This window comes from Tamandua tetradactyla, chromosome 11 (assembly GCF_023851605.1).
Source record: "Tamandua tetradactyla isolate mTamTet1 chromosome 11, mTamTet1.pri, whole genome shotgun sequence".
Taxonomy (NCBI): domain Eukaryota; kingdom Metazoa; phylum Chordata; class Mammalia; order Pilosa; family Myrmecophagidae; genus Tamandua; species Tamandua tetradactyla.
In genome coordinates this window covers 46,618,724-46,643,514 of record NC_135337.1, presented here as the reverse complement: position 1 = coordinate 46,643,514, position 24,791 = coordinate 46,618,724, and the positions used below count along the sequence as shown (strand labels likewise).

The window sequence follows — 24,791 nt, the reverse complement described above, 5'->3', positions numbered from 1 at the left end:
CTTCTGCTGCTTATAGTCCTAAGACTTGTTCCTTTATTCTTTTCTCGCCTTATTTTCTGTTTTCAAACTTTTCTCTTTTTTTATTAGTGAAATGTGCCCTTTTTACAGATTTGAGATGAAGGGTTTATATTGTTATTTTATATATGTATATACACACACACACACGCACACACTTTTGGTTTTTTTGTTTCTTTTTGGATATCAGAGTTAATTAAGAGTACCTTTTTAATGTCAAAGTAGTTGCTTTTATATCTCTTTATACTTGTTATTTCTAGTTTTGTTATATTATAGTCATAGAATGCAGCCTTTGCTATTTCTACTTCCAATAATAATTTTTTTTTCTTTTTTTTTTTATTAATTAAAAAAAGACTTAACAAAACAATTAGAAATCATTTCAATGTACATGTACAATCACTAATTCTTAATAACATCACATAGTTGCATATTCATCATTTCTTAGTACATTTGCATCGATTTAGAAAAAGAAATAAAAAGACAACAGAATAAGAATTAAAACAATAATAGAGAGAAAAAAAAACAAAAAAAACAAAAACAAAAAACCTATACCTCACATGCAGCTTCATTCAGTGTTTTAACATAATTGCATTACAATTGGGTAGTATTGTGCTGTCCATTTCTGAGTTTTTATATCCAGTCCCGTTGTACAGTCTGTATCCCTTCATCTCCAATTATCCCTTCTCTTTTTTTTTTTTTTTTTTAATTAACAGAAAAAAAGAAATTAACCCAACATTTAGAGATCATACCATTCTACACATGCAATCATTAATTCTTAACATCATCACATAGCTGCATGATCATCATTTCTTAGTACATTTGCATTGGTTTAGAAGAACTAGCAACATAACCGAAAAAGATATAGAATGTTAATATAGAGAAAAAAATAAAAGTAATAATAGTAAAATCAAAACAAAACAACACAAAACAAAACAAAAACCTATAGCTCAGATGCAGCTTCATTCAGTGTTTTAACATGATTACTTTACAATTAGGTATTATTGTGCTGTCCATTTTTGAGTTTTTGTATCTAGTCCTGTTGCACAGTCTGTATCCCTTCAGCTTCAATTACCCATTGTCTTACCCTGTTTCTAACTCCTGCTGAACTCTGTTACCAATGACATATTTCAAGTTTATTCTCGAATGTCCGTTCACATCAGTGGGACCATACAGTATTTGTCCTTTAGTTTTTGGCTGGATTCACTCAGCATAATATTCTCTAGGTCCATCCATGTTATTACATGGTTCATAAGTTTATCTTGTCTTAAAGCTGCATAATATTCCATCGTATGTATATACCACAGTTTGTTTAGCCACTCTTCTGTTGATGGAGATTTTGGCTGTTTCCATCTCTTTGCAATTGTAAATAATGCTGCTATAAACATTGGTGTGCAAATGTCCGTTTGTGTCTTTGCCCTTAAGTCCTTTGAGTAGATACCTAGCAATGGTATTGCTGGGTCGTATGGCAGTTCTATATTCAGCTTTTTGAGGAACCGCCAAACTGCCTTCCACAGTGGTTGCACCCTTTGACATTCCCACCAACAGTGGATAAGTGTGCCTCTTTCTCCGCATCCTCTCCAGCACTTGTCATTTTCTGTTTTGTTGATAATGGCCATTCTGGTGGGTGTGAGATGATATCTCATTGTGGTTTTGATTTGCATTTCTCTAATGGCCAGGGACATTGAGCATCTCTTCATGTGCCTCTTGGCCATCCGTATTTCCTCTTCTGAGAGGTGTCTGTTCAAGTCTTTTTCCCATTTTGTAATTGGGTTGGCTGTCTTTTTGTTGTTGAGATGAACAATCTTTTTATAAATTCTGGATACTAGACCTTTATCTGATATATCATTTCCAAATATTGTCTCCCATTGTGAAGGTTGTCTTTCTACTTTCTTGATGAAGTTCTTTGATGCACAAAAGTGTTTAATTTTGAGGAGTTCCCATTTATTTATTTCCTTCTTCAGTGCTCTTGCTTTAGGTTTAAGGTCCATAAAACCGCCTCCAGTTGTAAGATCCATAAGATATCTCCCAACATTTTCCTCTAACTGTTTTATGGTCTTAGACCTAATGTTTAGATCTTTGATCCATTTTGAGTTAACTTTTGTATAGGGTGTGAGAGATGGGTCTTCTTTCATTCTTTTGCATATGGATATCCAGTTCTCTAGGCACCATTTATTGAAGAGACTGCTCTGTCCCAGGTGAGTTGGCTTGACTGCCTTATCAAAGATCAAATGTCCATAGATGAGAGGGTCTATATCTGAGCACTCTATTCGATTCCATTGGTCGATATATCTATCTTTATGCCAATACCATGCTGTTTTGACCACTGTGGCTTCATAATATGCCTTAAAGTCAGGCAGCGCGAGACCTCCAGCTTTGTTTTTTTTCCTCAAGATGTTTTTAGCAATTCGGGGCACCCTGCCCTTCCAGATAAATTTGCTTATTGGTTTTTCTATTTCTGAAAAATAAGTTGTTGGGATTTTGATTGGTATTGCATTGAATCTGTAAATCAATTTAGGTAGGATTGACATCTTAACTATATTTAGTCTTCCAATCCATGAACACGGTATGCCCTTCCATCTATTTAGGTCTTCTGTGATTTCTTTTAGCAGTTTTTTGTAGTTTTCTTTATATAGGTTTTTTGTCTCTTTAGTTAAATTTATTCCTAGGTATTTTATTCTTTTAGTTGCAATTGTAAATGGGATTCGTTTCTTGATTTCCCCCTCAGCTTGTTCATTACTAGTGTATAGAAATGCTACAGATTTTTGAATGTTGATCTTGTAACCTGCTACTTTGCTGTACTCATTTATTAGCTCTAGTAGTTTTGTTGTGGATTTTTCCGGGTTTTCGACGTATAGTATCATATTGTCTGCAAACAGTGATAGTTTTACTTCTTCCTTTCCAATTTTGATGCCTTGTATTTCTTTTTCTTGTCTAATTGCTCTGGCTAGAACCTCCAACACAATGTTGAATAATAGTGGTGATAGTGGACATCCTTGTCTTGTTCCTGATCTTAGGGGGAAAGTTTTCAATTTTTCCCCATTGAGGATGATATTAGCTGTGGGTTTTTCATATATTCCCTCTATCATTTTAAGGAAGTTCCCTTGTATTCCTATCTTTTGAAGTGTTTTCAACAGGAAAGGATGTTGAATCTTGTCGAATGCCTTCTCTGCATCAATTGAGATGATCATGTGATTTTTCTGCTTTGATTTGTTGATATGGTGTATTACATTAATTGATTTTCTTATGTTGAACCATCCTTGCATACCTGGGATGAATCCTACTTGGTCATGATGTATAATTCTTTTAATGTGTTGTTGGATACGATTTGCTAGGATTTTATTGAGGATTTTTGCATCTGTATTCATTAGAGAGATTGGTCTGTAGTTTTCTTTTTTTGTAATATCTTTGCCTGGTTTTGGTATGAGGGTGATGTTGGCTTCATAGAATGAATTAGGTAGTTTTCCCTCCACTTCGATTTTTTTGAAGAGTTTGAAGAGAATTGGTACTAATTCTTTCTGGAACGTTTGGTAGAATTCACATGTGAAGCCATCTGGTCCTGGACTTTTCTTTTTAGGAAGCTTTTGAATGACTAATTCAATTTCTTTACTTGTGATTGGTTTGTTGAGGTCATCTATGTCTTCTTGAGTCAAAGTTGGTTGTTCATGTCTTTCCAGGAACCCGTCCATTTCCTCTAAATTGTTGTATTTATTAGCGTAAAGTTGTTCATAGTATCCTGTTATTACCTCCTTTATTTCTGTGAGGTCAGTAGTTATGTCTCCTCTTCCATTTCTGATCTTATTTATTTGCATCCTCTCTTTTCTTCTTTTTGTCAATCTTGCTAAGGGCCCATCAATCTTATTGATTTTCTCATAGAACCAACTTCTGGCCTTATTGATTTTCTCTATTGTTTTCATGTTTTCAATTTCATTTATTTGTGCTCTAATCTTTGTTATTTCTTTCCTTTTGCTTGCTTTGGGGTTAGCTTGCTGTTCTTTCTCCAGTTCTTCCAAATGGATAGTTAATTCCTGAATTTTTGCCTTTTCTTCTTTTCTGATATAGGCATTTAGAGCAATAAATTTCCCTCTTAGCACTGCCTTTGCTGCGTCCCATAAGTTTTGATATGTTGTGTTTTCATTTTCATTCGCCTCGAGGTATTTGCTAATTTCTCTTGCAATTTCTTCTTTGACCCAGTCGTTGTTTAGGAGTGTGTTGTTGAGCCTCCACGTATTTGTGAATTTTCTGGCACTCTGCCTATTATTGATTTCCAACATCATTCCTTTATGGTCCGAGAAAGTGTTGTGTAAGATTTCAATCTTTTTAAATTTGTTAAGACTTGCTTTGTGACCCAGCATATGGTCTATCTTTGAGAATGATCCATGAGCACTTGAGAAAAAGGTGTATCCTGCTGTTGTGGGATGTAATGACCTATAAATGTCTATTAAGTCTAGTTCATTTATAGTAATATTCAGATTCTCTATTTCTTTGTTGATCCTCTGTCTAGATGTTCTGTCCCTTGATGAGAGTGGTGAGTTGAAGTCTCCAACTATTATGGTATATGAGTCTATTTCCCTTTTCAGTGTTTGCAGTATATTCCTCACGTATTTTGGGGCATTCTGATTCGGTGCGTAAATATTTATGATTGTTATGTCTTCTTGTTTAATTGTTCCTTTTATTAGTATATAGTGTCCTTCTTTGTCTCTTTTAACTGTTTTACATTTGAAGTCTAATTTGTTGGATATTAGTATAGCCACTCCTGCTCTTTTCTGGCTGTTATTTGCATGAAATATCTTTTCCCAACCTTTCACTTTCAACCTATGTTTATCTTTGGGTCTAAGATGTGTTTCCTGTAGACAGCATATAGAAGGATCCTGTTTTTTAATCCATTCTGCCAATCTATGTCTTTTGATTGGGGAATTCAGTCCATTGACATTTAGTGTTATTACTGTTTGGATAATATTTTCCTCTAACATTTTGCCTTTTGTATTATATATATCATATCTGATTTTCCTTCTTTCTACACTCTTTTCCATATCTCTCTCTTCTGTCTTTTTGTATCTGACTCTAGTGCTCCCTTTAGTATTTCTTGCAGAGCTGGTCTCTTGGTCACAAATTCTTTCAGTGACTTTTTGTCTGAGAATGTTTTAATTTCTCCCTCATTTTTGAAGGATAATTTTGCTGGATATAGGAGTCTTGGTTGGCAGTTTTTCTCTTTTAGTATTTTAAATATATCATCCCACTGTCTTCTAGCTTCCATGGTTTCTGCTGAGAAATCTACACAAAGTCTTATTGGGTTTCCCTTGTATGTAATGGATTGTTTTTCTCTTGCTGCTTTCAAGATCTTCTCTTTCTCTTTGACCTCTGACATTCTAACTAGTAAGTGTCTTGGAGAACGCCTATTTGGGTCTAATCTCTTTGGGGTGCGCTGCACTTCTTGGATCTGTAATCTTAGGTCTTTCATAAGAGTTGGGAAATTTTCAGTGAAAATTTCTTCCATTAGTTTTTCTCCTCCTTTTCCCTTCTCTTCTCCTTCTGGGACACCCACAACACGTATATTTGTGCGGTTCATATTGTCCTTGAGTTCCCTGATACCCTGTTCAAATTTTTCCATTCTTTTCCCGATAGTTTCTGTTTCTTTTTGGGATTCAGATGTTCCATCCTCCAAATCACTAATTCTATCTTCTGTCTCTTTAAATCTATCATTGTAGCTATCCATTATTTTTTCTATGTTTGCTACTTTATCCTTCACTTCCATAAGTTCTGCGATTTGTTTTTTCAGTTTTTCTATTTCTTCTTTATGTTCAGCCCATGTCCTCTTCATGTCCTCCCTCAATTTATCGATTTCATTTTTGAAGAGGTTTTCCATTTCTGTTCGTATATTCAGGATTAGTTGTCTCAGCTCTTGTGTCTCATTTGAGCTATTGGTTTGTTCCTTTGACTGGGCCATATTCTCAATCCTTTGAGCGTGGACAGTTATCTTCTGCTGCTGGCGTCTGGGCATTTATTCAGATTTCTCTTGGTGTTGGACCCAGCAAGGTTGTAATATTTTTCTGTGAAATCTCTGGGTTCTGTTTTTCTTATCCTGCCCAGTAGGTGGCGCTCGTGGCACACGTTTGTCTGCGGGTCCCACCAGTAAAAGGTGCTGTGGGACCTTAAACTTTGGAAAACTCTCGCCGTCCGGGGGGTTCGCTAGCCGAAACGGCTTGAGCCGGCCCGGGGTCCGAACGCAGGGAGGGTTGCTGGTCGCCGCAGCCAGGGAAAGAGCCCGTCCGAATTTCCTAGTCGGCCCTGGGCAACAAGCGTGGCGGGAGGGCGCCAGCGGCAGTGGCCCGCCCGAGAGAGTGCACGTTCCCCGGGAGTCACGGGTTTGGAAGGGGCCTCCCCCACCCGTCACCGTTCTCCGCGGCCTGGGGGTTTCCGATCCAATTCTCTCAGTTGGTCCGGGGGCTGCGCGTGGTGTGGGCGCCAGCCGTCTTTGTTTCAGGGGACCGCCTCTCCAATTCTCCCAGCCGGCCTGGGAAGGGGGAAGGGAGTAACTCCGGCCGCTTGCCACCCCGCCCAGTAAGGCCCGCGCGCCTCGGCGATCTCACCCGAGCTGCTTCTCTCAGCCAGCCAGCCGTTCCAGGATGGGGTACGCTGTCTTTTTTATCTCTGTTGTGGCTTTGGGCGCTTTCTGTATCGTTTCTACTCCCCTAGTAGGTGTCCTGGAGAAGAAACTAAGATCCGCGCGTCTTACTAAACTCCAATAATAATTTAATAAAGTTTTTTTTTGTTATGGTATTTAGGGCCATATTTATCAATGGTCCACACAGGATTATTCTTCTGTATTTTAGAGAACTATCAACATTGTACACCTAATTCATTCAGTTAGAAATCTGCTGGTTTCTAAGGCCGAGAAAATGTCCCAATTAAAGAAAAAAAGGAAATCTGCTGGTAACAGTGTCTTTTTTTCCCAAAAAGCTGAAATTCTGGGCTCGCTTCTCATTGGTTCAAATGAATTCCTCAGACCCCTCAGAGCCAGTGGTGAACAATAGGTTTCAGAGCAGTTGTGCCAGTTGTGGTTTTTCCTTCTGTGTGCCTGCCCATTATCCCTTTCCGAACTATTGTGGTATGGTGGGGAAAATATTTGGGGGGGACATTCACAGTCTTTCCTTAACCTGGCCATGCCTCCAGATCTTGCTTCTCACCTATTCCTACCTCCTCAGCCCCCCACCCCACACCACCTCAACTCCTATTTGTTCAGAGCCATACATTATTCTTGAGTAATTAGGGCAGAGCAAAGATGTGTTGTTTCTTGTTTTCCTGTTGCAAATGGCAACACATTTGTATTCAAGCCTCCTCTCCGTAGCCTCTAATTGCTGGGGAACCACAAGAGGCGGCAGGTTCCATGTACAGGCACCACAGTCTTTCAGTGGTCCACCTTGATTCCGGCTCTAGCGTGTCTAAAGTGGATGATGGTAATGGGATTTTCCAGAGTTTCCTCTACTGGGTTTTCAATATACTGCACTGTTTTCATGAAAGGCTATTTACGTATTTCACGTACATCCTATCAGCCAGTCCTTCAACAACTTCCGCCAACTTCTAATCTTCATTATTCTTTGGTGATTTCCCTAGATCTATTGGACAAAAGGAAGATAAAAGGAGCCAATATGTAAGTCAGTGTTTTAAATGTTCTATTATTCTGTTTATTGTCTTAGACTTATTGTATCATAGGCTCTATCAATAAAACTGATAGTGCAGATTATCACAGATACCTTGTGGATGATAAAGAGCAAACTTTCACTATATAGACAGAACTATTTGATAATTGTAATGTTAAAAAAGGAACATTGACTAAAAGGAAGACATTTCTCATGTTATCTATACTTGAAAGAAAATAATTGCGGCTGCATGTGTATGATTTTGCTTAGAATTCTTGCATTTACAGTCTCAACTATTTTTGGCAAGTGGGGAATATCTATTTGAACAATAACATCTTAGAAATTATCTACTTCCAAAAATTGTAAAGTTACACATGTGATTTTTGAAGTTTTTTATTAATTCAGTTCCATGTTTAACATAGTTGATATTTATTCCTAGGTTCAATAAGTCTAATAGCTTAGGTATGAAAGGTTTTATGTATCACTAGCTTTAGTTAAAAGTGTTATTTTTGCTTTACCTTCTTTTACTATAGGATCTGAAGTAAGGTAAGATCAGAATGACTTCATATATTTTTTTTCTTTTTTTTTACTTCAAGTATTTTTTAAATTTTGTTTTCCTGTTTTTTATTTTTTCATGTTTTTTATATAAGAAATCAGGTTGCTAATAAAAAACAAATGATAAGAACAGAATATGAATTCTAGGAAAATGTATTGGAAGGTCTTTGCAACTTTACCTATTTACTTTTGAAAATTATGTCTAAATAGGCTCAGGGAGAGCTTATTTTCTGCTGTAAGAACTTACAAACCACATGGAAACCTGGTTCCTCAAGTCCGAATTCTGCTTCTGGGTCCGATTGGAGCTGGGAAGTCCAGCTTTTTCAACTCAGTGAAGTCTGTTTTCCGAGGCTACGTAACCAACCAGGCTTTGGTGGGCTTGGGCTTTGATACAACCAGAGTATCTGAACAGGTGAGCAAATGCCAGATCACCCAACCTTTGCTTCTTAGTCCAAGTTCATTAGATCTGAAAGCCTTATACCTTTATTACCTGTCGATTTCATCTCAAATTACAATTTTTAAAACAAGATCTCATAAATTGCCCTTTTTCCCTCCGCAGTACAGGACATATTCCATTAAAGATGGGAAAGATGGCAACTCCTTGCCATTCGTTCTGTGTGATGCAATGGGACTGGGTGAGAAAGAAGAAGGACTGTGCATGGAGGACATACCCTACGTCTTGCAAGGCCATGTGCCTGACCGATACCGGGTAGGATTTGGTTCATCTTTGTGATATTATAATTATAATTGAGTTTAATTTTCTTTTTGCTCACTATCCACGCCATTAGACTGTAGACTAACTTAGTGCATTCGAATTTATTTTACTGTTCAAAGTTTCTGTCCTCTTTTGATATTTTATTTTATAAATAATGCAATTATAGGAAGGAATCTTCTGTCATAGATGTCCTAACAATTATACTAAACACCATGCCAGTTGCTTTTGGCTACGTGAAACAGAAATCCAACTACAGCAACTTAATCAAACAGATGATCCTTCTCAGGTAACAGGAAGCCTGAAGGTAGGCAGCCCAGGGTTGGTGTGGCAGTGGTCGGGAGTCCTGATTTTTTTGTGCTGAGGCCCTCAGCTTGTGGTTCTCTTCCTTTTACCATCAGGGCATCCATGCTGAGCACTGTCTTTATTTTAGGCCAGGGCGGGGGCAGAGATCAGTCTGTCTTTTTTTTTTGTAATGAGCGGAAAACTCACTTTCTAAGTTGCACTGATTACTTTTCATGACCCAATCTGTGTCACATGGACACCAAAGCTGTAATGGACTCTTGAGAGGTAAATATTTTTTACTGGGTACATTTTAGTTCCAAACATAATGAAATCTTTATTGGCAAGATGATGAATAAGGAACTAAGCAATATCTGACATATAATCAAAGATTCGTATGAAGATTCAATATATTACTTTTGTAAATTACTTAGCAGAGAATCTGGCACCTGGCAAACAATCATTACATTGTGGTGACTGTCATTTTGGCTAGTGAAATAATGATAAATAGTGATAAGAAGAAGAATGCAGTAGCAATAAGAAACATTTCTTTTCATTATGTATTCCCTAAGTTTCCCTCTAATATCTTACTTTCCCATAAATGGAGGAATTCTTCTCAGGCCATCTTCTAATAGGGTTTTTGTTTTTTTCCTGTACCAAATGAAACCACAACTTTTTACACTAACAATAGGAAAGTTTGAAACCTCTTTGTTAGAATTCAATGACTAGATAATGTGTTCCTGTCTTTTTATAGTATCTCAGAAGGCCTATGGAGAGTTTTGGTTTCTATCTGAATAGGAGAAGATGCGGCAGACTGGTTCTGAGTCTGATGCAGATTAGAATTTTTAAGTGTTAATCATTATCTCTTTTATACGTTAATTTATTCAGTCAACAATATGCTTCCAAATATGCTTGGAATTTACTACTATTTTAGGCTTTGAAGTTGCAGTGATATTCAAGATAGTTTTGCCCTTAAGGACCATTCTGTCTTCTATAATGAAGAAATCCTTCTACAGTAATACAAAATGGGTGAAAACAGGGTGCTTTAGGTGTACATAGACTAGGTGCCTAACTAACTTGGGTGGTTCAGGAAAGATTTCTTATAGGCAATGCTTAACACTGTTCCTGAATCTACCTCCTATAAAAGATAGGTTGATTGCACAACTGCTATGTATAGGGGCAAATAGTAATCAGTAACAATGGAAGGGTTGTTTCTATTCCATGAAGTCTTTATAGAAGCTATACCATGATATCTAGATGGTAGAAGCCTAAGGTTTGCTTTGGACCCGGTTCCTTCCCATAGATTTTTAAAGAGTAAGATGCTAGCATCCAAGGAACTTAAAATCATCTGACAATGAAAAGATTCATAATCTGCCTTAATCCCCAAACCTTATATAATATTCTTAATAAGAAGGCAGTGTTAGCTATAGTTTATATGTGGCCCACTGACTCTGATTTGATAATTATTTGCTCTGGTCAAAGATTTCACTGGTGAGATTTTTATAAGATCACAGTAATGGACATACCTTCTGGTCCAGTGATATTTTTCTGTCAATAAAATTTTAATAATTGTTGAGTACTTAAAATGTACTGGGTACTGTTCCAAGGACGGAGAAAGATCATCACCAATTTTGGTTCCTAGGAATGAATAAATAGGGTTATCATGTGTCATGTTTAAAGTGCCAGATTCACTGAACAGTAAAAAACAATTATGATTTAATACTTTCTAGTCCTTTTAATCACCATTTATATCCTGAATTAATCATTAATATACCTTGTTCCAAATGGATAATAAATTGTGCCAACATTTTTCATTGAATGCCTTTGTATTTTTTCCCTATCAAACACAGAGGTCAGTTTCTGTATTCTGTATTTTGATCTATTGATGTATTTAACTATTCCTTTATCAGTATGATATTGTTTTAATTACCATAGCAATCAATTATGTCTCAACAACTTATCAGGCAAGTCATATTCATTTTTTATTTCTCCCATTTGTTTTTCTTGACCCTTTTCACACATACATTTTCCCAAGGGATTTTGTTTTTGTTCTGGCTGAAATTGCATAAAAATTTTATAAGATTTAAAAGTTGATTTACATCTTTACATATACAATGCTTCTGTCCAGAGATATGTATTTTTATTTTTACATTCATGCAAGTCTTCTTTTATTCTCTAGTATAGAGTTTTGTCTTGTAGATGGTGTTATATTTATTTAAATATTTTTTTATAAAATAACTTTTTATTATAGAGAATTTTAAACTTATACAAAAGTAAACAAAATAATTTAATGAATTTTCCTGTACCCAGCTTCTACAATTTCCCACTCACAGCCAATCATGTTTTCTATATCTATCCAGTTTTTTCTCTTCTGTATTGTTTGAGACCAATCTAAGAAGTAATTTTCATTCCTAAATGAATATATATATATAATCTTTTTAAAGTGTAGCCATAATATCCTTAACACATGTGTTTTAAGGATGTTATATTCCTTAATTTATCAAGTACCATTCAAGTGTCCAAATTTCAACATATCTTATAGGCTAGTATATAAATTTTTAGCAATTTATTTGTAAATGATTCAAATAAATCTATTTACTTTCTTTTAGCCTGTAATTTCTACCTCTTTCTCTATTGTTTTGTTCTTGCAATTTGTTTCCAAGAAATCAGGTTGATTGTTCTATAGACTCCCTTACAGTAAAATTATACTGCTTGTGTCCCTTGGCATATTTTACCTGGTCCTCTGTAAATTGGTAGTTAGATAAATAGGCATGTTCAGATTCAGATTTTACTCCATGGATGGTGTTATGCTCTATCAGGAGACATACAATGTCAGGTTGTCTCACTTTTCTAGTGTCAGTATCCATTAGCATCCAATGTCTGGATCTTGTTATTTACTAGGCTGTGCAAATTATGATATTCTATTTCCATTGGTTCTTTCTCATTTCACATATGAAAGAGAAACTTCTCTTGATGTGTTATTTCATTACTCAATGGTACAGTTATATAGAAACGAAGGATACATGCTTGATTCTTCCTCTTTTATTACCAGACTTTGAAATGATAACTTGATTCTAGATATTTATCAGTAGTAACCAGTTATTATTTTATTATCATTATGAACTCATAGGTTTAGCATTTTCTATGTATTTCAGTGCACTGCAATTTTTCTCTATATTGTCAAATATGCCTTCTTCGACTAGTGGGAGGCTCTAAAGTTGGATGCTGAGCCCTTTTGAGTTGACCCTAAAAGTCTTTACTAAATTCCTTGTTTACCAGTATAACTAGATCTCCCAACCACATTTGGAATATTTTCTGTCCCAGATTTTGAATCAACTATTTCTCCAAGAAGCTCTGGTTTTGGACATTACAATTATCAATTGCTACAGGGTTGGTCATTGTTTATTGCTGTTTTAAGTGGACAAAACTAGGAAATGCATAATTTTATGATAAAATGTAAATTCCTACAGATACACTCAAATTCAGGTCTAGAGTGTTTTAATCTGTTCTCTCTGATGTATCTACCTGCTTCCTCCCAAACTGAGAACCCCTATTATCAAAGAAACCAAAGATAATAGAATATCAAATCACAATAGCTTGCTTTATCTCACAAAATACTCATAGTAGTCTCAGAATAACACAAATAATCTAATCGTAATCATATTTTATATCATTACAATATAATATAAGCACAATAAAAATTGGAAGCAATTAAATTAATTTTTAAAAGATTTTTAATATGATACTTAGGACATATCCTTGTAAAGGTATACAAATTACTGAGTTTTGAAGTCAAGTAGAAATACTTTTTCTCTGTGTAGTTGTAACTCCAACTGGATGCAGAAGTTCACTTGCTCATGTAAGTAACAACATTGAAATATATACCTGAATGTGGTTAAAAGGGAGAAATATTGGGTTATATATATGATACTAGAATGAAATAAAAAAAATCCATAGAACTGCACAATACAAATATTGCGCCCTAAGTTAAACCATGGACTATAGTTTATAATATAATTATATTATATTATAATTATATTATAGAGCACAATGAATGTGCTTTCATCAGTTGTAACAAGTATATTATACCAATGCAGGGTGTTAAAAATAGGGTGGTATATGGGAATCCTGTATTTTATGCATGATTGTTCTCTAAACCCACAACTTCTTTAATTAAAAAAAGTTCACTTGTTTAATTTTTGTCTTTTTAGGCAATGATTTTTTATTTAATTTAGTTTTTCTGTTTGTGATTTATATGGTTCCAAAGTCAAATCACAAAGCAAAGTGTATTCAAAGAAATCTACCATCTATCACTGCCACTTCAAATAAATGTCTCCTCTTCTCTTATAAGTAACTTCATAAAAAAAAATGTATGGTTAATACACAAGCAGACATATGTAGACATGTGTCTCCCTTTTTCTTAGAGAAGCGGTAGTATGCCACATTTTATTAACATATCAGACTTCTGCTATTACAAGTACTCCTGTGATTAATAGCTGTGTGCTTTTATCATTTTGAATTGTTGCCAGTATATCTGTGGCACATGTTCATAACAGAGTGATTGCTAGTTCAAAGGCAAGTACATCTTATCCAGACCTGCTTTCCTCCCTCACTCTCTGCCTGACCTTAACAAATTTCTTTTTGATGCTTACTTCCCCCTTTGCCTACACTGCTTCTTCTGTCTACAACACTTTCCATAACATCCCTGTCCCCTTTACCAGACCAACTCCTTCTTACCTCTGAGCTCTCAGCTTACCTGTCCCTTCAGCACGGAAGCCATAGCTCACTAGGCAAAAGGACTGCTAGCTACTTGTGTAATGACTTTTCTCTACTTTACTGTAAGCCCCATAAGATAATTGCTCTGTTCACTGTTTTGTTCACTTGCACAGTGCTGGTTCCAAAAGATGTGCTTATGAATATTTGTTGAATTAATGTGCTGCTTTATGTTTACCTTACAGTTCAATTCAAAAAAACCAATTACCCCAAGTCATCCTGACTACATCGACTCCCCATTGCTGAAGGACAGAATCCACTGTGTGGCATTTGTGTTCAATGCCACCTCTTTTGCAAGCCTCTCCTATGAGATGGTGGCAAATATCAAAAGAATTAAAAAGGAATTGGTAAAACATGGTGATTATCATTCCACTTTGTTCTTGAGGGTAATTGATGAGACTATATATAGGATGGTTTTGGGACAGGACAAAGAAATTAGTGAACTGCATATTTGAATCTTCTGGGGCCAATTAGCAAATTGAGCATTCATGAATCGTATGCCCTCATACAAGTGATTTAAACCGTGCCTCAATTTCCTAATCTATAAAATTAGCATGATACTATTGCCTGAAGTCAGGAATTTATTGTAAGGATTAAACAAATTGATATATATATAGAGTTTGATACAATCTTAACTAACTGCTCTCCTTTCATCCTAGTTTGCAGTTATTGACCCAGAGTTTTAGATAACCCCATGGGCCTTAAAACATTAGAAAGTGGAAAGGAACATTTCAATAAGAAAAAAGAAACAAAGATACTAAGATGTTTCATAGGGAGAGGTGGCTTGAAGGTTTGGAGAAGTAAACAAGATCAGGGAATGAGGGTGACCCATCTGACTTTTTTTTGGTTGTATTATCTCTTTTGTTTGGGGATGAATGAGTCTATCACAATTTTCATTAAGTTAGAATCAGTGAGTGGTTGGCTTACCTTCTTAGTGCCAAAATTGTGAAATAGGAGCAGGGTATTTGTGATGCTTTGGCACAATCTGTCTCCTTCTTGAAGCCTCTGCTCCCCCTTTGGTCTTTCCTCCAGTTTCCATCAAAAGACAACTTTTTGAACAGGATGTGAAAATAATCAGTAGTATGATAGCATGAATTTTAGTCACCTTTTCTAAGGGAGTGTTAAATTTTAAACTTTATTTCTCACCATGGAAGGCAATGAAGAGATATCCTATGTAGAGGAATTCTAGACATTACCTGAGTAGTTAAATGGGATTATTGGGGGATGGGAGAGGAGCGTCCCAAATCTCTGAAATTGCTCTGTAAATAGCCTATTTCATAATTGGTAGTTATTAAATATAAGAATACTGATGCTGTCCTAAAAACCATATGATCTGTTTTACATAGGTGTGGTACATGTGGCTTTGCTTACTCAAGTGGATGGCATAGATCTGATTACAAAAGGTGACTTTATAGACATATACAGATGTTTGCCTGTGAAGCTCAAGGTAATGAATGATGCTGTTTATAAATAGATTTTCTGGGCTATATCACCATAAAATATGATATTATTCTGTATACAAATGAAAATAGACAGCAACAGAGTTTAAGCTGAATTAAAACAATTGCCTAGGTAATGAAAACCAATTTTCCAAATTTTTAAAATTTAGAAAATTTTTAAAATTTAGAAAATATGTGTCTTTACCCTGGCACTTACAGAAAATCCCACTCATTATGATTTAATTCAATTTAGGTTCAATTCAACAAATATTTGTTGAGTGCTTTCAATGATTAAGCCAGTGTAGTACTTTCTAATCCACACAATTCCCCTTCACTAAAAGCTTACAATTTTCTAGGGTGGAGTGAGGGGGTGGGGGTGAGATAAACAAAGTTTATGAATAGATACAATATATGACTGAGTGTGAGAAACAACATGAAAGGCTAAGAACAAAGTGCCTTAAAAGTTTAAAGCAGGAAAATATGGTTTTAAAGAGAATAGAGGACGATTTTACTCATGGGGTGGCACTGGGGAATGGCTTGCAAAGAGAATGAGTATTTCAGGAGGTGAAGAGAGAAAAAAGAAAATGAAATTAATCATGGGGAAGAATAGTCAGTACATCAATGTAAGGAAAGGAAGTGTGTTTGGGAAGCCCAGGGCAATTATTCTGTTTAGTGGAGGCCCCGCTCCTTATAAGAAGGAGAACGTGAGAAAGAAACGTTCATATGAGGCGATTTTACTTAATTTGAGTGCATGATAGGGAATCATAGTAACTTTTTGGAAGAGAAGTTATGTAATCAAAGTTAAGCTTCACAAATATAATCTGCTACATGTGTGCAGTTTGAATTGGAGCCAAAAGGAAAATGGAGATAGAAATACAAATTGGAAGAATGCAATTATAGCTAATATTCAGTAAGCACTACATGTAAGATAAATTATCTTATTCAGTCCTTATAAACTGATCTAAGAGGTGGGTCCTGCAAATCCCCATTTTGTAGAGGAGGAAACAGTATTTGCCAATGTTTAGTTATGGAGTTAAGTGACAGAGACATGATTTGAACCCAGGAAGTCTGGCTTCAGAGAGAAACTAGTCTAAGTAGTTAAACTAGTGTAGCAAAATCTACTTATCCTGAGAATAACTTCTTTTCTCTTTTTAATTTTTTTTTTTTGTAATCCAATTTTATTGAGATATATATTTACATACTATATCATCATCCAAATTGTACAATCAATGAATGGCCCACAGCATCATCCTATAGCTATCATTCATTATCACAATTGATGTTTTTTTTTTGCATGGGTAGGCACCAGGAATGAAACCTGGATCAATGGCATGACAGCACAATTGATTTTTGAACATTTTTCACTACTCAAAAAAAAATAAATAAATAAAAGTAAAAATAAAAATAAAAAAGAGGCAGTGCAATGGTGGCTCAGTGGCAGAATTCTCACCTGCCCTGCTTGAGACCCAGGTTTGATTCCCAGTGCCTGCCCGTGCAAAAAAAATAAATAAATAAAATACAATCAGTATCATCCCTTATTCTTTAGTCTGCCTGGATCAGCTTCATTCATAATTCTAATTGAAGTCTGATCACTTTTTCAGTGTTTTTAACAGTTGCTGTATGGGGTAATATTGCCTTTCACAGCTGTGGAACCCTAGCTCTGAGTCTTAGGTGTCACAAAAATACTCAAGGTAGGGAGTGACCAGGTTATACACAAAGGGCCCAGTATCTGAGAATTTAGAAATAACACAACTCCAGAATGGATGTGACTGCTGTAGGAGCTTAGGAATCTTTACAATAGGCCTTCACTTGAAAACCTCTGCTCACAAATTCAGTTCTCAGAATTTGCCATTATATTTATAATAACTTTAAAAAAGAACAGGAAAATTATGGACCCTAGTGTAATTGTAATGCTTTAACTCCATTCTAGTTTATGTACAACAATTGATTATCTTTTTTCCAACTCATATTGTATATAGTAAATGTATACAAGTGATAATTAGTGATTATCAGCATTTCACTCATGACGTTCTTTAAGGAAGACTTTAAAGTGCCACTTTTCTATCTCTGTGTTCCACAACAGGAAAATCATTGCCAAGTTCCAACATTTTTATTGCTTTCATAATTTACATTGACATAAAATAAATAATATTTCACTGTTTTTCTCTTTCTGGATTTTTAATTTCTTAATTGCAGCTAGAGACAGTCCACAAAGAACTTGGAATTCCTCTTTCTAATATCTTGGTAGTTAGCAATTATACCTCCGAGTGGGAGCTGGACCCTCTAAAGGACCTTTTGATCCTCACTGCATTGAAACAGATGTTGCGGGCTGCAGATGACTTCTTAGAGAATTTGCCTCTTGAAACAGGTGGGTTAGAAGCCTTTGGTGGTACAGATGCTTGGTCAGCTGCTTGGCTATCTCTTGCCTGTATCTGTTGGGTACATAGCAGTTCTCTATCTTTTCTGGGTCACTGCTCTATGAACAATCCTGCCCTTTTCCCTCCTGGCTAGATGAGGTTTTCCCTCCACATTTCCTGATTTTTGCCTCTAGAATTTATCGGAGGAGATCTGCACCATTTCTCTTCTCCTTATCTGGATTTTAGATAGAATTTATGAAATGGCCTACTTCCGTTGTTCCCTCTGTTTGAACATCCCAAAGTGTAACTCTGCTCTGTTCTTTCATATTGTGTGTCTTTGCTTGGGACTTAGAACTGAATTGGCTCAGCATTACTCCTCATCAGATGGGGTCTTTGATTATTTTCTCCTTCCTTGGGTTCCTGACTTTTCTAACTTGACTTTTGATTCCTTTCCTTCATCTTACTCTCGTTTTATGCAATTAGTTCTAGGTAGAGGTATGTGCCTTTTATATTTATGGTCTTAGAATTTAGCAGTATGTGTATTTCTGTTACTAATCTGCACTCAGTATACATTGCATTGTCCCAGTAAAGGATCATGGCAAACGTTTCATCTGTACACAAATCTTACCCAAATATCCAAGTGCAGTTTAGTTCTTGCGAAATCAAATTAGAATATCTTATCGTCTCTAATTCTCTCATACAGTCAAATCACTGGCTGGTTCTCACACTTCTAGCTTTGCTGTTCTGACTTTGCCATCTTGGTTTCTCCCTCTCATGCGCTCCTAAAGTAAGGTTGGCTTAGATGTCCAGCAGCCCATTGTCTTCTTCCCAATGGTTACTTTTTCCCAGAAAATTCATTAAGCATGTCTTGTTTTTCTTTTCTAAGCCGTCAGAGGAAAGGAAGAATGAAATGTACAGAAGAAGAAAAGAAACAAGTGAAGGCCTCACATAATAACTTTCAGCCCATCGTGGAAGAATGAAATTGATAAATGAGAAAGCAGGAAAAAGAGAAATAGCAATAACTGAAGGGCTGTATTTTATTTATGTCCAGGGTGAACATGCATGTATAAAATCATAATACCTGTAAAATACTAGGGAAAGCAGCAGCATTTAAAGTCATTAAGAGTAAGACAAAAAATCAGAACTTCTTTTGAATGTATTTTCTGTTGTCTGTAAAAAAATAGCTTCTTCTTTTAAAACCTAAGTCTAACTTGCATTTACTGAATCCTCAATTAATCATTTTAGCCTTATTCCCAAACTATGTGTGTGTGTGTGTGTGTGTGTGTGTATGTGCAAGAAAGAGAGAAAGAGAAAGAGAGAGCGAGATATTGATAAAAGTTTATTTTAATATGGTATGTCAGCATTTCTCATCTTCACTCTGTCCACCTTAATTTTATCTTCTTAATTTGTTTCTAAAACCTTTGATTTTAGTGTTTTTAAGTCCCCACATGGTGTTATCCTTTATCTTTAACCGAAAGCCATTCTTGCGTAATATATTAATACCCTTCTAGGAGGAGGCAATTAATAGTAAGAGTTCAGTGTTAAAGCTGAAGGCGGTTATGGCTTGATTACTCAATCAGTAACTATTATTTCAGTTACAAGTGACAAACTCAACCTGAACAACAGGAAGAAGATGACCATCATACTGGCTCAAACAACCAAACCTCTCCTCTCCAGCCCTCTTTCTTCCTCCCTCCCTCTCTCTCCCCCTCCCTCCCTCCTCCTCCCTCTCCCCCTCCCCTTCTCTCTCCTACACACATACACACTTAAACATGCACACATCCCACGTACACACACACACACAAACACATCCCATACACACACACACTCCCCCACCCCCACCACACACACATGCGCTAGCACACACAAACACTCCCCCCACCATTCCCCCATACACACACACACTCCCCCACCCCCACCACACACACATGCGCACATACACACACAAACACTCCCCCCACCATTCTCCCACCCCCACCACACACACACACGCGCTAGCACACACACACATCTCATTCCTTACTTCTGCATAATGCTGTCATTTTCTCAGCCTAGGATTCTTGATAAGTATCAAGCCATCTGAAGCCACATATCAAACTCACAATCATTCAGCCTTGCGAATCAGAGAAGAGGACTTTTCTTTAACCAGTTTCATTGTGAAATACCCTACAAAAGGAAAGTAGCTAACCTGGCTTAAGAAATATGCTCATCCTCAGGAATAATGACCTTGTCCAGGGGAAAAGGAAATATGACCAGCTTATCTTTGGTCATACTTGATGAGGGAGGGTGATTTATTACTAGAAAGAGAGTTAATTATGGACATGACCAATGCCTGTAGAGGCTATAATATATACCTAGTAGATTCTGGGAAGTGTTTTTCTTTTTTTTTTTTTAAAGGAAAGACAGAGAGAAGGAAGGAAGGATAGAAGGAAGGAAGGAAGGAAGAAAGGGAAACATCTTTAAACATTTTCTTGTTTTATTGTATTTTGTTTTTCCGTTTTTTGTTACATGGGCTGGGGCCGGGAATCGAACCGAGGTCCTCCGGCATAGCAGGCAAGCACTTTGCCCGCTGAGCCACCGCGGCCCGCCCCTGTTTTTCTTTTTCTTTTAGATTAGAAGTTTCCTTAAAAAAATTGTCTAAAATTGTAAATCAATTTTGAGAACTTTTTTTTAAATTACAATATATATATATATATTAAAAGTGCATAGTGTGTAAGTATTGTAAGACTTGATGAATTTTTGCATATCATGTGCACCCATGTAGCTAGCACTCAAATAAGAAATAGATCATCAGCATCCCAGAAGCTCCCCTTACGCCCACCTAATACTATCTGCTTCTGTTAGTCAGGGTTCTCTAGGAAAACAGATCTGACAGGAGATATCTGTAAATATGAGATTTTATAAAAGTGCCTCATGCAACTATGGGAATGCACGATTCCAAATTCCATAAGGCAGGCCGCAAACCGGCAATACTGGTAAAGATCTCTGATGAATTCCCCAGGAGACACTGGCTGGTTGAAGTGGAGAGAGAGATTTTCTCTTCTGACTTCTCCTTTGAAAGCCTTCAACTGATTGGATTAAATGCAGCTCATTGCTGAAGACATTCTCCTTCACTGATTGTGGAAGTTATCAGTCATCATTGCAACCCACTTACTGATGATTTAAGTTCATGAAAATCCTTGTAGTAATGATTAGGTCAGTGCTTGCTGGACCAGACAACTTGGCACCATTATCTGGCCAAGTTGACACACAAACCTAACCATCACAATCCACTTCTTGTCACCTTGGCAGCATCACATCACCTTAAAGCATATTTAATCTCTAAATAAACAACAATAACAGGCAAATTTTTCACCTAACAGTACTCAACTATCCTACGTAGAACTAGAAATGCACTAAATCTCTCTAAAATAGGTGCAAGTCTTAGGTTAATATTGTTCTTAAGCTTGATATCCTATAACTTAAATACTATGACATGAACAATGCAACCTATGTCATGATATGGAGTTCAGAGAAGAAAAAAGATATGTTCTTTATGTACAAATACAAACATGAACATAAAAAAAACAAGGAAGAAATATTCATACCATTACAGTCCTTGTTTCTATAACTGGTCACATGGTCATAGTTCATATTTATCACTACTTTCTTCCACTACCCATTGCATGTTCCCTGTACCTTCAGCAAGCACCTCAGCTAGCTGTGATTCTTTGCCTGGTGGGGTCATCCAATCCTCGTTCTTGAAGTGTCTGAGCCATTGGTAGTCCTGGCTGGATTGGATGGTTGCAGTTTTCCATTGACTTTAATCATAGGACATGGTAGTACTAACAGATACCCTAGGAGACCTTCGGAATTCCGGGAAAATTATTCTTTACCTCCATTGTGTAGTTGCATTCCTGTATCCCCTTTATACTCAGGATCAATCACCCCAGCCAGTACAGTAATTCCATTCTTTGCCTGCTGATTCAGAGGCATGAGAAGTCCAAAGTGGCCAGGTGGTAGTCTTAACTTCCAGTTCAGTGGAATCACTGTTGGGTCTCCTGGTGGAAGCACTCCTCCTTTTGTATTGAAGACCTGTAGACCAACGGAACTTAAGATTTTAGGGAAAAGAAGCACAAATTCTTCTAGTGAGTTATTAGGGGTAACAGTGAGTGGTGTCACTCCCATTGCTATGGGAAAAATAGCACTATATAAGTGGAGGCTGATTCAGAACATGCACTGCCTCCTGGAAAGCATTGCCCCAGCCCTGCAAGGTCTCTAGTTGGTTCCATAATTGTCTTCAAAAGGTCATTCCACCATTCTATCAATCCAGCTGCTTCAGGATGATGGAGAATATATTAAGGCTAGAGAATTCCACGAACATGTACCTCTCCTACACTTTATTTTCTGTAAAGTGAGTTCCTTGATCAGAAGTAATGCTGTGTAGCATATCATAATGGTGGATAAGGCATTCTGTAAATCCATGGGTGGCAGTGTTGGCAGAGCATTCTGTGCAGGGAAGGTAAACCCATATCTGGAGTATGTATCCATTTCAGTTAGAAAGAATAGCTACCCTTTCCATGATGGAAGTGGTCCAATGTAATCAAACTGTCACTATGTAACAGACTGATCACCTTGGGGAATGGTGCCATATTGGGGACTGATGTGGGTTTCTACTGCTGGCAGGTTGGGCAGGCAACAGTGACTGTAGCCAGGTTGGCCTTGGTGAGTAGAAATCCGTGTTGTTGAACCCATGCATAAACTCAATTCCTACCACTATGACCACTTTGTTCATGAGCCCATTGGGCAATGACAGCGTCAATAGGGAAAAAGGATGATTGGTAACCACAGAACAGGTCATTTTATCCACTTGATTATTCAAATCTCTTCTGCTAAAGTCACTCTCTGGTGAACATTTCACATAGAATACAAATATCTTCATGTTTTCTACCCATTCAGAATGGGCCATCCACATACTTCTACCCCAGACCTCTTTACTGTCAATTTTCCAATCATGCTCCTTCCAAGTCCCTAACCATTCAGCCAAACTATTAACAACAGCCCATGACTCAGTATTCAAACACACTTCTGGCCAGTTCTCCTTCCAAGCAAAATGGAAAACTAATTGCACTGTTCAAAAGTTCCACCCACTGGGAGGATTACCTCTCACCACTGCCCTTCAGGAACGTACCAGAAAGGAGCTGTGGTGCAGCAGCTATTCACTTGCAGTTGGTATCTGCATATTATATAGAGCCATCTGTAAACCAGACAAGAGTTTTCTCTTCCTCAGTCAACTGACTTTAAGGAACTCCCCCAGAGGCCATAGCTGTGGGCTGGGAAAGAGAAGGTAATGTGGCAGAAGTGGGGACAATGGGCATTTGGACCACTTACTCACATAACTTACTTGTATCTTCAAGACTCATTCAAGCCCTATCTCATAATACCATTTACATTTTATTATGTGCACACCCAACTTTATGGCTCAGTGGATCAGACAACACCAAGTTCATGATAGGCAGCTCAGGTTTTATGGTAACTTGGTGGGCCTTGGTTAAGAATGTGGTCTCTACTAAAGCCTAATAGAAGGCCAAAAGCTATTTCTCAAAAGGAGAGTAGTTATTTGCAGAGGATGGCAAGACTTTAGTCCCAAATCCCAAGGGCCTTCATTATGATTCTTCTTAGGGGCTTGCCATTGACTCCAGAGAGCATTTCTATTTACTTCTAGCCACCATGGATCTGCTGGACCATATGGTCCAAGTGGCAAAGCAGCATGAACAATGGCCTGGACCTGTTGCAGAGTCTTCTCTTAATCTGGTAAAAACTAGCAGGTTTATTGATCACTCTGTAAATGAACCAAAGTAGTACACATATATGATGAATATGTTGCCTCCAAAGAGGCCAATTGGGCATTGTGCCTCTTTTTTTGTTCCTATTAGTGGCTAGATGAAACAGCTTATTCTTCATCTTAAAAAGGATATCTCAACATGCCCTACACCTTTGGACACCTAGAAATTTCACTGAGGTTAAAGACTCTGTATTTTGTTGGATTATTCCTCCATCCTCTGACACACAAATGCCTTACATCTAGAGTAGTTGTTACTTCTTCCTCACTCTGTCCAATGATTATGATATAGGACTGGAGAGTTGCTATGCCCCTGAGATAGAACTGATGATGCTCAATGTCTCTCTCTCAGCTGGAAGGGCTCATGGTAAACATGGCAGTATCTGCTGGATTTCCTGAGGCTCTGTCATTCTTCTCTGCTCCCTCTGAATCTCCATCTTTATCCAAAATGTTTCCTCCTTTATAGGATTCCAGCAAAGTAATTAAAACCCACTTAGAATGAGTGGAGACATGTTCAATTTAACACCCACTCTTGAGTGAGTCGCATCTCCATGGAGATAATCTAATTAAAGTTTCCAACATACAGTACTGAATAGGGATTAGAAGAAATGGCTGCCATTACAAAATGGGATTAGGATTAAAACATGGCTTTTCTAGGGTACATAAATCCTTTAAAACCAGCACAACCTATATCAATAAATTTAGCCTGATCTAGCTTTATTTTGCTTCCACAATTATCCCACATCCCTAATATCCATCCCCATACATATGCTCCAGATTTCTGTCTATATAAATTGGAAAACTCATACAGTTCTTTTGGAGTATAGTGTACTTCCTCATTGGTCGCTTTGTACCTCATCTTTCAGAATCTGTTAAGACTTTAGCCTAGTTAATAGGTCTGGAAGAAAAGAGGGGTGGTGGGCATGGGTCATGAAAAGAAATAGAAGTGTCTTTCAAGTCAATTACCTCAGGGCATTCCGCTGAAGTTTTATCTGATGAAACAGGATTAATCTCTCCAGATAGAGCAGTGAGTGCTGTTTCCTCAGATGAGATGGTTACAAGTTTAGCAGCACTAAAGAATTAATCAGTACAGAAGAAAGTTCGATGATGTACTGGTTTGAAACTGTTTATACCCCAGAAAAACTACATTCCTTTTCCTAATCCAAGCTTGTGGGAGCAGGCCTATTGTTTAGAGTGGAA

General features: G+C 37.0%; 1 protein-coding gene and 1 long non-coding RNA gene across 2 annotated transcripts in view; one reads left to right on the top strand and one right to left on the bottom strand.

Moving 5' to 3' along the window:
- Positions 1-19,637, top strand: part of IFI44 (interferon induced protein 44) — a 25,326-nt gene extending 5,689 nt beyond the window's left edge. The window contains exons 3-9 of the mRNA XM_077120513.1: positions 7,627-7,663; positions 8,418-8,619; positions 8,767-8,916; positions 14,160-14,331; positions 15,321-15,421; positions 17,610-17,781; positions 18,657-19,637. Coding sequence (XP_076976628.1) covers positions 7,627-7,663; positions 8,418-8,619; positions 8,767-8,916; positions 14,160-14,331; positions 15,321-15,421; positions 17,610-17,781; positions 18,657-18,679 — 857 coding nt within the window. The 3' untranslated portion in view covers positions 18,680-19,637. The remainder of the gene's footprint in view (positions 1-7,626; positions 7,664-8,417; positions 8,620-8,766; positions 8,917-14,159; positions 14,332-15,320; positions 15,422-17,609; positions 17,782-18,656) is intronic.
- LOC143650119 (uncharacterized) lies at positions 12,948-24,791 on the bottom strand. The gene is made up of 3 exons (XR_013159382.1): positions 24,558-24,791; positions 14,902-15,023; positions 12,948-13,086 (listed from the first exon to the last, which is right to left on the bottom strand). It is a non-coding gene; the product is annotated as an uncharacterized LOC143650119 (long non-coding RNA).